We start from the raw sequence: 14,985 nt of genomic DNA, 5'->3' as shown, positions 1-14,985 counted from the left end.
TTGAACTGACAGGCGTCACTCAAAGTTGAGCGCGAAATTGAAATTTGCCAGTTTTATGACGCGGTTGCCAAGGCAGCATCAATCTGATTGGTGTTGCTATGATGCAGCTTGGATTTGTAATGCCGCAAATCAACTTGAACTCGCTTCATTGGGGCTCAAGGTAAATTCTAGGTAAAATTTGTTTGTATATTAAAAAAATTGACAATAAATCATTTATATATAACATTGAGTCGACAATATTGGCGATATTAATACGAATAACATTTTTTCCGATGCAGAAATACTTCAATATGAATAATTTGAAGAGGTCAGTACAGTAATACAGATCCCCGGTCACTATTGCCTGCCACACCCCAACATAGTAAGGCACCAGAAATGTTTATACATGATATAATTACATTGGAAAAAATGGTATTGTTTAGTTGATAATTTGGTGGCACTGATGCAATGAAGGTTGTGTTGTCTGAAACAAAACGACAATAAAAAGTCTGTAAAATACGAGACAAAGATGTGTCGTCTTTCGATAACATTTGGTTTTTGCAACAATCAAATGCCAGTACTGACGATTTAATTTTCCAGTAAATGCATGCGTGGAGTTAAAAAGTTAACGGCTTGCTTGCATTTCTGGTGCTTTTTTTTTATTTCGATTTTTACCTAGTCAGTGCTGCCTTCAGAATCACTCTCCTCCTCAGCGTTTTGGAGCCATTCAACGAATTGCTTCATTTGATCGACGAACATCATTTTACCCTTAACGCTGTAGTCCTGTTTATACCATTTCAAGATGACCTGTTCAGAAATGACGTCGGTCTTGTAAAAGAGCATGATGATTTTTTGGAAAGCCCTCATGAACGTCATGTTAGAATAGCAGTATTCTTGAACCTTGAGAAGTAAGTTCAATTCTGAGCGTGCCGACGTGGTAAACGAGGAAAACAAGCTAGTATACTGCTTTAAATGACGCACAGCTTGGTCAGTAACTAGTTCCTATAAATAATTAATCGTAAAAGGCTTCTAATGGGAGAAAAAGTAGTTACCTCTTTCTTAGACCATTCTGGAATGTCCATGACGGTTGTCCAGATAATGCAAACCGTCTCATGTTCTTGTATGTTCTCCTTCGAGGCTATTTCGCGCAACTCTGCAATAATGTCACGCTGGGGCTTATTTTCGGAAAGGCTATCGGCCAACATGACTTGCAGCTCCTTCTTGGCCAGCTGTTGATGTTGGTCGTTGTATAATTTGAGTATTTCTTCCAGACCGTTCTCCTGGAAGGCATTACGGAAGTACACCTGCGACTGTTTCGTATCAGGAACAAAACTCATCAGATGTGATTCGATGTTGGACTTTTTTATGGATGAATGGAGGGAGTTTACGCCCTTATCCTGGCGCCAGTATTTGAACACCTCGATCAGAAAATCCAAAGCCAAGTGATCTTTGACCAAATGCGAATTACTCAACACCACGATAGCATTGAACGGGATGCTGCCATTTGATATCCATAAATACACCATCACAGACAGTTTTTTACGTTCTGCTGGAGTGAAGTACTTTACAAACATCAGCACCTTCTTTATTTCATCCTGAAAAAAAAACATGCAAATTTTACAGTGTGTTCTAAACCCATGTCGAAATCCGAATAGTGTAATTTATTGCCAAAAGGAAAAAAAAACATTTCAAGCAAAAGAATAGAATAAAAGGTGATGACGCTTCAAATTTTTAATAGAATTGTGTTTAGAAATCATTATAACAACATGTTACAACACTCTCTTAATGTAGGCAAGGTTAATATTGTTAACAAAGCTAAGATATTGATCAAAATTATCGATCAGACAACTACTTAATTATAATTATGTTCCTCTGCCGATGTCCTATATTTACAATCAATATTTAATTTACATCTAATCAAAGAAAAAGCTATAGTGACAATATTGAAAACAGATTTACAAGGATGTAAAAAACATGAGTATTTGAACAGATGTTTCTAATAAAATCGAAATGAAATTTTTGATATTGCATTTTAACTTCATACCTTTATTCCATAACTGTCATTTTGGATGATTGCTGAAGTGGATAAAAAATCGAATAAATTTATGAAATCAAATGCGAACTTTATGTCTTTTTGTTAGGTAATTTGATGTTGTCACGCTGTAAAGTCTTGCAAATAATTGGTCTTGTCGTATTTTCGTTACAACTCAAAGTGACAAAAAATAATCAAAGACATGCTAATTTTAGTCAAAGAAAACAAAGAAAAACGTATCTGCAAAGGTGATTTCACGAGGCATAAATAAATGTGAAAATAGTTCATACTATTTGAAATAGTGAATCAGTCAATGCTGATACATTTACAGGTAAAAAGCTCTTCGGAATTCGCGATACAAAAATCGCTATCAATGTTTACCTGGCAAGATATATTTTATTGAAATAGTGATAAGTAGTGCTGCAGATCGACAATTTCTATGAAAAGCTGGCAAACATGGAATAAATTTCACGCTTGCAATTATACTGAATTGATAATTGAGGGATCCCAAACAGGTCATAATATATTATACCCATTGTACTGCCGATGACAGAACGAGACCAGAAAAAATAAATCAGCTGAAGTGAAAGTGTCCCTAATATTCTCAGGGCAATAGAAAAGGCAGCTGTAGTTGAGAGAATTTTACCTGCGATTGTTTTTACAGGTACTGGTTCTGTGTAACGTGATTCGTTTTTGTACCCTTTATCGTTCGTTTCTTTTGAAAAAAAAAACAAGTTGACAAGGAAGCATGATAAGTTGACCTTTGGTTTTTAAACGCAATTAGTGTGATGCTTACCTGAAAAATCTTCTCCAGATACTTGTAACGACGCATAAGTTTAATGAAGACCTGTTCCCAACTCTTCATGATTTCCAAGTTTATTTCATCAGGTGTGCTGAAAATGCAAACGGAGGTTTTACATGGTGCCTCCCCTTCCTGCAACAATGTACCACCAGGTACTAAAAAAAAAAAAAAAGTATGAATAATAAAATTGCGTTTTGGGTTCTTACCAAGGATGCCACCCGCGATGAGTATGTCAAAGAGACTTTCTCCATATCGACGATAATCTTGTTTATTGCCTGCACCGTCCAAAAAACGCGAAATTGCTTCAAAATTGTTGTTGCATTGATCGAGTCCAGAGATTATTGCATCCCTAAACCCTACTGGATCGTACCTTTCCTTTTCATCTGTGAAAAAGTGCGGTTAAAGAGGGCCACAATTTGGGGTAATTTACCTCTTTTTCTGGTCTTGATGCGTTGACCGGATAGAACTGGTTTTTCTACTTTTTGACTCATACAAAAATTTCTGTAAAAAAAAGAGGTGTTCATTTTCCTGTCGACTTTGAAAAAATGTTACAAAAATAGACATGTTAATAATAGGCCACGTGAACAAAGGAAAAGGTACATTTTATCCAAATAACGGCACAAATAAACATGGAATCGGGTCAACGACTCGAAATTTTCCAAATTATTTGAAAGTTCCTTTTGTCCTTGTTGTGACTTTCGACAACAAATAATGTCATTGAACACAAAGCACCATGAAAATGGGTGTCTTTTACTATTTCATGAATTTCATGGTTCAACGTTGCACAATGTGCTCCATGGAGAAGGCATGGGCCACCATTACGACAGCTGAATCGCGAAAGTTCAGCAAATGTCAAATTTTCGCCTTCCAAAAATAGCTCACAAGTTACATTTGACAGCAGTTATTCCTAATTTACATTAATAAAGACTATTTGAAAAGACAAACTTACATTTTTACTGTTTTAAAAAAACACTTCACAAGAGCTCACAAGAATTTCAAGACCGTCTCGTCAAAAGAAACTGTGCGACTGCGGACTAGAAATTCAACGTAATGGTCGAAAGCCGGAATCAATACAGGCGAAACGCGCGGGAATTTCAAATCGACGCTGGTTCAAACGACGCTAGTATGGGTTTACGTGCACTCTTTAGATTTTTAATATTTTCGAAAAACTAATAATTATTGCTAAAACCCTACTGTGACGCTTTTCAATAGAAAAAAAGAGGTTAACTTCTGATATTGCTAGGAAATGGAACGCCTGTTTTCTTCGCAGTCGAAATTCAGAAACAATATTTTTTGGTCAAAAATTGAAATTTTTAAAGTCGAAATAAGGTCGGATTGAATACAAGAACAAAAAACGTTGGCGCCAACAGCACCTTTCCGTTTGTTCTCAGACTTGAAAAATGGCGGAAATTAAAAAATATATCTTTTTTTGCAAAATTGACAGACTTCGGTTTTTCATCTCCTCGTAGATTAAATTATCTGTTATACTAACAATATTTTATCATTTGTTATTATAAATTTCTTTTTTTTTTTTAATAATTTTATTTTAAGATAGGCAACCAACATTACACGCGAAAAAATCTTTAAAATCGCTAAAGTTGTATGTACTAATTATATCAGACTCTGCAGATCTCAGGCTTCATTTCCATTCTAATCAAATAACTTTAGACTGCATAATAATCGCTAAATGAGCCTGAAACCGCCAAAAATCTGGTTTGGAATTTGACTATCATTTGACATACCCCTGCTCGCACGCCACTGCATTTTGTTTTGATCAAAAGTGTGATTAATAATAAATCCAGTCAAACTTATCCCCGCGCATAGCTTCCGTCATCGGTGTATTTCTGTATTTTGCGCCGAGTCCCTTGCCAAAATTTTGTTAAATTCTTACAGTAGTGCTAGGAACATGAACGTGCAATGACAGAACGACTCCGAAGTTCGACTGCGGGGGGCTCTCAGCCCCCGAAGATGGAAAGCGATTTAGGCCCTCGAAAGACAATGATAGTCCTCGTGATTGTCGTGGGGTGTTTTGCAGTGTTGTGGCCGAAAGTGTTTTACCCAATGCTTGTGGGGTCTGCGAATCAACAAATAAAACCGAGCCCCATCGATAAGAGTACAGGTGAGTTTTCTAACCTAACTTAACTCTGTCTAGAATCTGTCTTCATGATTTCTTCCTTTTCGCATTCAGGATGCTGTGATGTAATCTCAGAAACTGACGTTAATACGATTAAAATAATGTCCGAGTTGTGTGGAACTATTATTAAAGGAAATGAAGATAAACCACTGACAGGCAAGGAGATAGTACAAAGGTGTCGAAAAGAGGTCCTAGAGACCTGCGGTATTGATATCTCAGTGGTTTTACAAGAACAAGTTAGATTAGGACAGAATGTTAAACAGATCTTAGATGAAGTTCGATCTTTAAATGGTTCCCTTTGCTTGAAATACAACTATGGAATTGCTCCTTGGAGGCTTGGAGTCCCTCATAGAGTAACAGTCAAATCGGCTTCTATAATACCGAGTAAGCAACAATGTTAATTGCCATGGCAACACTAACCAAGCTAATCTTATTTTATCAATTTCATAATAATCAAATTAACCCCAGGATAGTTACTGTAAGGACAAACGACAAGTTTTTATTATAAAAACGTTTTTATAAACTCATCCTAACAGCATGTGATGTGATTACTCAACTAATTCTAAATTTCTAAAGTTTTTTGTGTGTTTTCAGATATAAGACAAGAGAGGCCGATACATTTAAGGACTGAATTAGTTCATCCAGCATTTAGAGAAAGGGGTAGAGCCATCCCTCAGTTGCAAGCAGCAACACCCACGCGCCCACCCCCCAAAATCGTCGAAGGAAGAGTAAGTTCAACTATGATTTCAGTTCCCTGTTGATGAAAATTTTGGCAGTTTGAGATATGAATACAATTTTATTTACGTTTCGCCAACGTTTTACCTCCGCATTTTTCGGTATAAATGATTGAATAAAATCGGCTTTAGAATATAGAATGTGTTGGCAGCTCTGTTTGTCAAAGCAGCAGTGATGTTATGGTCCCAAACGTCAAAGTAGAGCTACCAACTTATAAAGTAGTTTAAACTAATTAATTTTATTTCTGTTACAATTACATAGTTTCGATCACTTAAATATGTGTGGCAAACAGGTTGAATTGGTGTGTTATTTATGAAAAAATATTTTTAGAGTGCATTGCTACAACTCTAAATATATTTAGATTGATATTCTTTTCGAAAAGCTTAACGGACAATAGCACAAATCAACAAATTTTCGAACGTAAAAATAAATTTCAAAAACGCACTGCAGTCTTTGAATTTATATTTAGAACGAGATAATTATTGGCTTGGTTTTGTTCCAAGGGAATTATTTTTACCAAAATCCTCCATTTTGATAAGATTGTACAGAGTTCGAACATTGTATAAAAACCGTTTCCGGATTTTTGAACTCGCTTCTAAACATAGCTTCGTTTTACGTCATTAAATGGATATTTTTTTCTTCATTAAGTTTTTTTTCCAGACCTTTCTCACTAACATTCTTTTAATTTTTTTAAATGACGGTTCACCGATCTATTTTGGATGAGCTCTGTGTTCATCCGTTTATCCATGTCCTACCTACTTATTTCATTGGAATATTTTTAGATTTTTTGCCCGGACAGGATTAATAAGTCATATGATTGTATTTATGCATCGTGGGTTTGTTTTTCATGACCGTAGGCTAGGAATTGGGTTATGGTTTATTCGTAACCGAACGAATATATCTAGATTTTATGGATGCCTGTTTTTAGATGTTACTATCCGGATAACAATCTGCATCGATTGATCTACGATTGAAATGAATTTCTTGCATTTTTCAGCCCGGTCCTATCCCCGGTATGAGGCCGACCATCGGTGGAGCAGGACATGTGGTACCTCCTTCCAAACAAGGAACTAGCAGTATGAGCATTATTATGCCGATTTACACGATAGGCATCGTCATCTTTTTTACCTACACGTTAATGAAAGTAATATTTCGATCACTGAAACGACCTGAAGTAAACTCATTAATTCTTTTAGATTATTTTCAAAAAACAGCCTGAAAACGTTGCTACAATATATCCTCCGATTGATCCAGATCCACACTTCCGAAAAGAAGTTTTCGAATCTGAATCATCTCGTTTGGGGCCAAGGCTCACGAGGGAACATGTTAACAGTAAATTGGGTAAGTTTATTTTTAGTATAGGCGATTAAGTGATAGTAATATTGGGTATATTGATTCTGACTAAAAATACGGATTTATATTAATTCAAAAAGTTATCTTTATGTTATTTGTGTTCATGCCACTGTTACATTAGGATGGCTAGAACGTGATGCAAGTAAGTCATGCCTCTAAAGTTAATGCCACTAATTTATGCACCATCCTTGCTATCATGTACTTTACTACATAGCTTATCATCTGTGCATTTCATTTAAAGTTGCCCTTTGCATTAGTTTCTTCTTTTAAATTCGTTGCTGGGATGGAACTAAAATGGATACTTCTTTTGGCGAAAAATAGGTGCTAATATTATTTATGAGTTTTTACATCTATCGGGATGTAAAACAGAAGATCAAGGTTTTGTCTTTGATATTTCAGTGCATCATAAGTATGTTGATTTGGGCCAAATATTGTAAATGGAGACATTTATATGAGCCAAAGTTATTTTTAAATTTTCAGTAAAAGTACATTTCCTTTTTTCTTTCATAATATGAATGCAGCTGCAATAATAGTTTGGAATACGTTTTAGTTAAAACTAAGTAAAAAACTACAGTTTGGAGCAATAAATGCAACAAAACCTACTCTGTAATAATTTAAGGTTTTCCAGTTTTTGTGCAACAACCAAATTTAGTGAATGTAATCCACTTGCATCTGTTTTACCGAAGATGTAAAGTTATTTGTGTTCCTAGAGTGTGAAGACCGTTTTTCGACCGTCTATTGATTCGATTTTAGGTTGGTAGATCTTTTTTGCGCCGTGCTGTAGACCCCGTATTTCTTTCTTTGGCTTTTTGCTTCTCATCAAATCATTAGTTCTTTCTTTTTCGCATTCTTCTTTGTTTTAATACATTAAAGGAAATGTACTTAAACTCAAGTCACTGCCTAGTGTAGTACAGGAGGGAATTTGGGTTCTATTCAGAATGGGTTGGTTATTGTGTCAACAGGGGACGCAGAGCTGGATCACCTTCGACAACGTCTGCGTGAAACAGAGTTGGCTATGGAACGCATCGTTGAGCAAATGTCTAAAGTGCCTCTCAAAACTCAGGTGCGACCTGTCCCTCCTGACCCGCACTAGCAGCTTGGCTTAGCTTTGCATGACCCTTTTTAAGCACACCCCCGCGGTCGCGAAGTGTCTCGATAAATACCCATGTTTTAACAGGTTCGTCGTTGATATTATGAAGACCTGTTAAATGTATACTTTGTTCTTTTTTTTGAAAAAAGTAGTGCCACAATGACACTCTTTCTTCGTAGTCGTAAATGCCATGTCAGCATTATTGGACGAAGTCGATCAAGAAATTGAAGCTCGCCGCAAAAGCAGCGAGGTAGCCTCTCAGGTAACAGCGATGTAATCTTTAACCGAGAATGAAACGTTTGCTGACTGACCCCTGTGCAATGCCTTGCTTAGACGCAGTTTTCATTTTTACATTGTAGAGTTGGTTTGACGGTTTTTTGCCCCATATTTAAAAGGTCATTAGTTGTCGATTTTGTTACATAACTGACATTCCTCGTGAAGCATAATAAGAAATTCGAAAGAACCACTTGAAAACTTGAAGACTCGTTTATTTGAAACAAATTCTTTGAAGTTTCTCATTATTGTTTCACATCACACAATTGCGTCCACCTTCACGCAGAATCCTTTATTTACATGACATGCCTCCCCAGGTAAATCGTTTATTTTTTTATCGAGTTTAGGAAATTAAATTTAGCTGCTTCGTGTTGTTTTTTGAGTTAGTTTTTTGATTCGCGGTTTAAGTTAACATAATTAAATCGTAGGATTTGGTCAATGGAACCTTGTCAAATGGCAATGCTGTTAAGCCTCAAGACGAAGAACAACCAACAGTCAAGGTTTTGGGAATGGAAATGACCGCCAGTTGTGAGGGCGGCAAAAAATGGTCACGACCTGAATCGCCTGTGCTGCCTACTTCGCCACCACCTTCTCAGCCTGAACCTGTTTCACCTCCTCAGGTAAACTGCTCTTTACCGCACTTATGCGACAAACTGTCACTTTACCGCACTGAAAACGCTTTCTCGTAGGAAATTTACTTGGAAGGTGCCTTGCCGGCTCAGTCCCATCTTCTAGTGGCTGAATCTGCCATCGAGCCAGAACCCACGTCCGGGGAAGATCCCGCTGTCGTTCTGTCTGGAAAAATGACCCTCTCTGTTATAAGTCTCGATTCCGGTAAGTACCGACCGAACTAATAATAATTTTTATTTTATTTATTTTGTCAAGTCCAAACTTAAAGGCATGAATGTTTTATTTCGTAACGACATGAAAAGTGCCTTGTTGTTTAAATATTTTAGATGTAGAATGGCACTGTTGTCTTCATTTTTGTAGTATGTATTAAATTTCTAGAATAAATGGTGTAAATTTCAGGACCTTTCAAAGCATGACTGTATCAGTCATTTTGTTTTTGTAACGAGCATGTATCTAGAGAATGTTAATAAACCAAATTTTATTTTGTGGATTTGCTTATTTTTAACAATTGACGTCGTGTAAGAAGCGTTTTTCAACAAGAGTATGGTGGTTGACTACAACTTGCTGTTCTCCAGAATTTCTTCAACTAGATCGGTAATTTTTTGTCTTGGTAATCAGTAGATGAGGTAATATGTTTGGATCCCATGCTAAAATTTACGTAATAAAAGCTGATTCCGACTTGAGGTACGTTTGTGTATGTAGAAAAACAGGAATTAACTTGCACGGCAACACAATATTTGCATTTACATGATAATTCATTATTGCAAAATTGTTTTGTCAGTTTGTTTGTTTGGCCCTTTAACACTTAAGTGTTGTCACCTGTTTAACTCTTTTCACCAAACGTCAATTACACTTTAAACAGATTTTAAACCTTATTTTTTCGAATTAAAATAATTATAGCATTTATTCTAGAAAACGTTCTGAATTCGCTTTGTCTTAAATTTGTTTTTCTCTAGAAAATGGACTTGAAGACACTAAAGAGTCTGTTGAAACCACACTGGAAAATGACCTGAAAACAAGCGAAAAAACCAGTGAAGAAGCACCAACAATAGAAGAGCTTGCAGTCGAACCCGAGTCTTTACCCCCGGAAGCGGAAACAGAGAAGAATAACGAAAGCGAATTCGGTTTGGTAGAAATAGAAGAAACCAAACCGTCCTCCACCATAGAAAAAGATATTGAAGATTTTCTTCAAAGCTTAAAAAAGCAACAGGACTTTCAACCACCGTCAATTACTTTAGACAGCGAGTACGGCACTGAATCTCTCGAGGTAAAAAACTTGGAAAAGGAAGTCGACGATTTGATCCGTGATGCAATTGAGAACATTGGCGAACGGAATGCGCAGTTGGACTTTATTGAGCAAACGAACGAAACCTCGGATAAAACACAGAATGAAGATGAAGCACAGGTGAATCAAACGTCTTTGCGATTTTCTAGTGACATTCTCGATCTCGAAGGAAACACACCAAAACTTGAATTGATTCAAGATCTTAGTACTGAAGCAGCGAAGTTAGTTCAATGGGTAACCGACTTACCACCCCCGAAACAGAAACCCGCGAATAACGATATATCTATACAGGAAGAACCCGCCTCCAGTATAACTACTATAAAGGCCCCTTTAGAACACAACACGTTTTAAATGATTTTAGCCTGTTTTTTCAAGGTAACTTTTGAAAAGTTGAATTTTTTTAAAGAATTGCCCGGTTTTTCAAAGTCATCCTTTTTTAAAAAAGTCAAAATTTTAAGCAATATATACAATATGGTTTCGGCCAAGAAAAGTTACCATTTAAAACACTTAAAATTTTAGGGTTTTACCATTTTTAATGGTAAATTCAAAAAAGACAAATAAAATTAAAAATAATATAAAAATGTGTAGCATACCTAACTTACGGTGTTATACTTATACTTATGATTTAACTAATGTATTCAAAATATCATCAAATTCATAATACATTTTATCTTTAAAGAAATATAAATTTATATATCTGAATTCTCTGCTTATATTTGGAGGTATTCCAGCAAATAATTCTGAAATAAGGCCATTTTTCTTTGATCTAAACAAACACTCATCAAACTCAATGTACAAGACTTTATCATAAAATATATGTTTTTCCAAAATAAGTTCTAAATATTGCATCATTTCTTTTTCTTTTTGGTATTCCTAAATTTTCAATAGATCGACTGTTATATCCACTTTTAACATTAAAACTTGGAAAATCAATTAAATAATATAAATTTTTAACAACTATTAAAACGTCTCCTGAAGGTCTTTGATAAATATGAGAATTTCTTGAAAATCATTTGGCAAAAAATATAAATAATCTGAAATTAATATCGGTTCTTTATCATAAGTCATGGCTTTTAAATTAACTAACCAAACATTATTTCTTATAAAAAATATACATAATATGATGATTTGCAATTAAGAATGTATTCATTTCTTTATTAAAATCACATAAATTACCAAATATACCTTCGACTTCGGCTTTACCTCTAGGCTGTCCTTCAGGGACGCTTTGCCTTACATTAGGTTTAACTGTTGTTGTTGGTATTAATTCATATTTTAATCGTTCAGGTCTTCCATATAAGTATTGAATTGCCCACATATCGTCTTCGGTTAATTTATCAATATCACCTTTATAATAGGCGTACATAATTGTGTCCGATTTCACGTAATAATACTGCATAAAAATTAGTTTGGCCACCAGGTGTATTGCTTGATTCACCAAAATACCAATTTTCTGATTTATCAAAATGAATTCCTAAACATTCATCATTATTTGGAAAGAAGCCATGTGCTAAAACATTACCTTTTCCGTCAAAACTGCTAGAACATATTCTTTTTTGACACCGTGAATTATGATTATGTTGAAACAGCGTATTTGAAAATGAAATAAGTATGTCCGGTTTAACACAATTGTAATTAAACTTTAAATTTGAAAAATATTTCCATTGATCAAAGGCTTTTTGTGCTAATTCTTTCATCTCGTTTGTAGCTAACGAAAAATACCATTTAAGATTTGTTTTATTCCATTTTTCATAAGAAACTCTATAAGCTGTTGGATTGTCTTTAACGCCACATCTAGGTTTACTGATCAAAGCAAGTGTTTCTTGATTTAATGTTCCATCTGTTGGTAAATTATAGAATTCTTGAAACCTCATTAATGCTTCATTGGTTTCTGGTAATGATGATCCATTACTCTCTAATCGCAGATCTGAGTCTGCTTCAGCATGCGACGCTGACGCAAAATACCCAAATTGTTCTAAATAACTTGTAATATTAACTTCATCTGAACTTTTTACAGTAGTGAGAAATAAGAAAAGAATATTATATTTCATTTATTAAAGTAAATTTAAATATCAAATTAGCAATTGGAATATCTTCAAAAATAATTATATTACAAAAACAATCTTCATAATGTTTAGACTTGATCATATTATCTCTTTGTCGAGACACTCTTTGTTTTTTATCAAGTAAATATGAAACAGCGTCATATAACTTATTAATTTTTGATGACTCTGAAAATAAGTCAAAAACGGATAAATATAACTTCAAGTTTCCTTCTAAAATAAAAAAGAATAATCCATTAGCTGGACCAACATCATGTGATTTACTTACAGCAGTAACAGCATACCTCTTATCAACCTTTAAATCAAATAATCTAATTTCTTTTGGTTCTGTCATCGTCCTCGACTCTGGAATGGCCTTGCCAGTCATTTATTACAATAAGAAATCATCGCCTACGGCTCTGAGCTGGCTGTGCCAGTCATCAATTACCGTTTAAGTGAACTTTTTCTAGATATTTCTCTCTGGTAAAATAATTAAAATTACTGACAAATTCCTCTTCAGGTAAATTTATTTCTTTTTCATTTATTTTACCAGCTTTATATAAATGCAATAATTGTCTATAAAATTTATAACTCAACTTATATTCTTCAATTCTCTTATATAATATTTCTATAACCCCTGCACCAAGAGATAAACAAACTAGTGGAGGAAGGGCTAACGAAGATAATCTCGATGCACTAAATAATAATTTACTAATAGATAATACGATTCCAATTTTATAAAAATATATGTGACTTTTTCTGTATACATACAAGCGTTTTGTAGACATTTTTCCATTTATAACATACAAATATTGAAATAGCATTTCATTGAATTCGCCTTCGGCCTGCGGAGCCGTAGTCCCTTTCAGGGACCCTCATGAGTGGACTATGTCCACGATTTTTTTCTCATTGAAACTACACGGTATCTGTTTAAAAGAATATAATATATCATAAAAATCTTTGCCTCTGTTTACATTAATTATTACGTATATACAGTAATGGCCACATAAAACAGAATTCATTTGCAATTGTGTGCTGTTCCACGCAATATTTTTTCCGCTACTTAATAAATATGTTTTAATTTTTTCTGGTGGAAAAATAAGTACAAAAACTGTGAAAATATAAAATATTTCTTAAATATGGTTTGTTTTCATAACATACCCAGTGTGAGCCGTAACAATTAGAGGGTTGAAAATTAATTATGCCTGATTCATCTTTTCATTTCATTTATAGGAGGAAGGAACAGATGAGGAGGAAGTAACAGATGAGGAAGAAGTTGAAGAAGAAATCATTGAAATTGAAGAAGAAATCATTGAAATTGAAGAAGAAGAAATTGATGATGAAGCGTATGAGAATGAAGAGGGTGTCAATCACGTATCTGAAGAGTCTGACAATGAGCTTTAACAAGTCCAAATCAAGGGTAACTAAGTATGATAGATCACTGCTCATCTTTTGTTTTGTGTAAGTAGGTTAAGTTACAATTTTATAGCTTTATTTATTACATCAAATTATTTATATTCTGCTAGTTAAATATATAATTATGATTACACATAGGCCAGTAATCAAGTGTTAACTTATTGTCAACTTGTTTAATGTGCTTGTTACTGTTATCCCAGTGCTACAAAGTGGTTTTTGTATTAATAAAGTAACATAAATAGTTGCAATTTATTTATTTACATCAACTACAACACTTAAATGTTAATTTATTCCCCAGTAGTCCAATTCCCTGGTCTGTGTTTCATTAGTGTATGATCTTGTTGACCAGATCTAAAACCACCATATTCAGGACGAAACTGATCTGGATACAACAAAAAGGTATTATTTTTAATACAGTCCTTTTTAGCAATGGCTACTATTCCCAAAGCAATACCAACGGTAAGCCCTGCAATTGTATGCTTCCTCCAAATTCCAAAAACACTTCCTGCACAGAGTCCTCCTATGAACCAATTCAATTTATCATCTTTCTTGCGGATGGAGCCGGCTATGTTGCTGCCAAGAACAAACGCAGTGGTAGCCCCAAATATGGGCCAACTGATATGAATGTATGTTCCTATCGTCTGCAGGTACGTTTTTGGATGAGAGTACAACATTACATTCACAGTTGAAACGGCAAATGATGTAAGGGCCATAGGCTTGAAGAGAACTCCCAGTTTCTGAGCAACATCTTCGCCGTCGGGGCTCGCCAAGTAATCAAATGGTTTTGATTCTTTACCCGCACTCATCTTGTTATGTAAAGTTTTGACATTTGCGAACGTCAAATACGTCAAATGTACGGTTGGTTACAATGAAACAAGTACCAACTGCAAGTGCAAATCTACCCAAAATAGGATTTTCAATAAGATACAAAGTATACCATATTTCAACTGAATCTGTGGTCCAAAGTCTAACACACGATCAAATTTTGGGACTGTACGTCAAATTTATGTATTCGATTGTACAGTGCAAGGGTATTTTTACGATTGCATGTTGGTATGGATATTGTTGACACTGACAGCAAATCTACAGCTGACAGCTGTCAAAGCTCTCAAAGCTAGTGGTCAAAACAATGAGTGTTTGCAACTTTCTATGAACTTAACCAGTCAGTTAGTAAAGTGGTATTGTTTTTCGTTTCATTGTGCTTAAAATTTAAG

At 34.9% G+C, this 14,985-nt stretch overlaps 3 protein-coding genes and 1 pseudogene across 7 annotated transcripts; 1 reads left to right on the top strand and 3 right to left on the bottom strand.

Moving 5' to 3' along the window:
- Positions 1–19: 19 nt before the first annotated feature.
- LOC148181408 (uncharacterized) lies at positions 20–226 on the bottom strand (annotated as a pseudogene).
- On the bottom strand, positions 173–3,883 carry kra (basic leucine zipper and W2 domain-containing protein kra). Its single transcript, XM_088043338.1, has 7 exons — positions 3,763–3,883; positions 3,244–3,314; positions 3,020–3,196; positions 2,808–2,968; positions 1,032–1,574; positions 655–981; positions 173–463 (listed from the first exon to the last, which is right to left on the bottom strand). Exons 2-6 carry the CDS (start codon positions 3,302–3,304, stop codon positions 655–657), a joined length of 1,269 nt encoding a protein of 422 aa, XP_087899464.1. The 5' UTR covers positions 3,305–3,314; positions 3,763–3,883; the 3' UTR covers positions 173–463.
- Positions 3,884–4,578: 695 nt separating this feature from the next.
- On the top strand, positions 4,579–14,015 carry RIC-3 (RIC3 acetylcholine receptor chaperone). 5 transcript variants are annotated; one of them, XM_088050257.1, is made up of 11 exons: positions 4,579–4,932; positions 5,002–5,331; positions 5,542–5,675; positions 6,680–6,826; positions 6,879–7,023; positions 7,157–7,177; positions 7,998–8,098; positions 8,827–9,018; positions 9,088–9,232; positions 9,985–10,688; positions 13,589–13,664. In XM_088050257.1, exons 1-10 carry the CDS (start codon positions 4,731–4,733, stop codon positions 10,662–10,664), a joined length of 2,097 nt encoding a protein of 698 aa, XP_087906383.1. In that variant the 5' UTR covers positions 4,579–4,730; the 3' UTR covers positions 10,665–10,688; positions 13,589–13,664. The 5 variants fall into 5 exon arrangements, with proteins under 5 accessions (XP_087906383.1, XP_087906387.1, XP_087906384.1 ...); XM_088050260.1 differs by having other exon boundaries at positions 4,581–4,932; positions 9,985–10,433; positions 13,589–14,015; XM_088050261.1 differs by lacking the exon at positions 5,002–5,331.
- ND-B14.7 (NADH dehydrogenase (ubiquinone) B14.7 subunit) lies at positions 14,011–14,649 on the bottom strand. Its single transcript, XM_088050262.1, has one exon. It carries the CDS (start codon positions 14,575–14,577, stop codon positions 14,059–14,061), a length of 519 nt encoding a protein of 172 aa, XP_087906388.1. The 5' UTR covers positions 14,578–14,649; the 3' UTR covers positions 14,011–14,058.
- Between the last annotated feature and the right edge of the window lie 336 nt (positions 14,650–14,985).

The sequence above is a fragment of the Gnatocerus cornutus genome, chromosome 1 (genome assembly GCF_029298725.1).
Source record: "Gnatocerus cornutus isolate USDA-ARS CGAHR chromosome 1, icGnaCorn1.1, whole genome shotgun sequence".
In the NCBI taxonomy this organism is placed as follows: Eukaryota; Metazoa; Arthropoda; class Insecta; order Coleoptera; family Tenebrionidae; genus Gnatocerus; species Gnatocerus cornutus.
The sequence above is the reverse complement of the archived record's forward strand: the minus strand, read 5'-3'. Positions and strand labels throughout refer to the sequence as shown.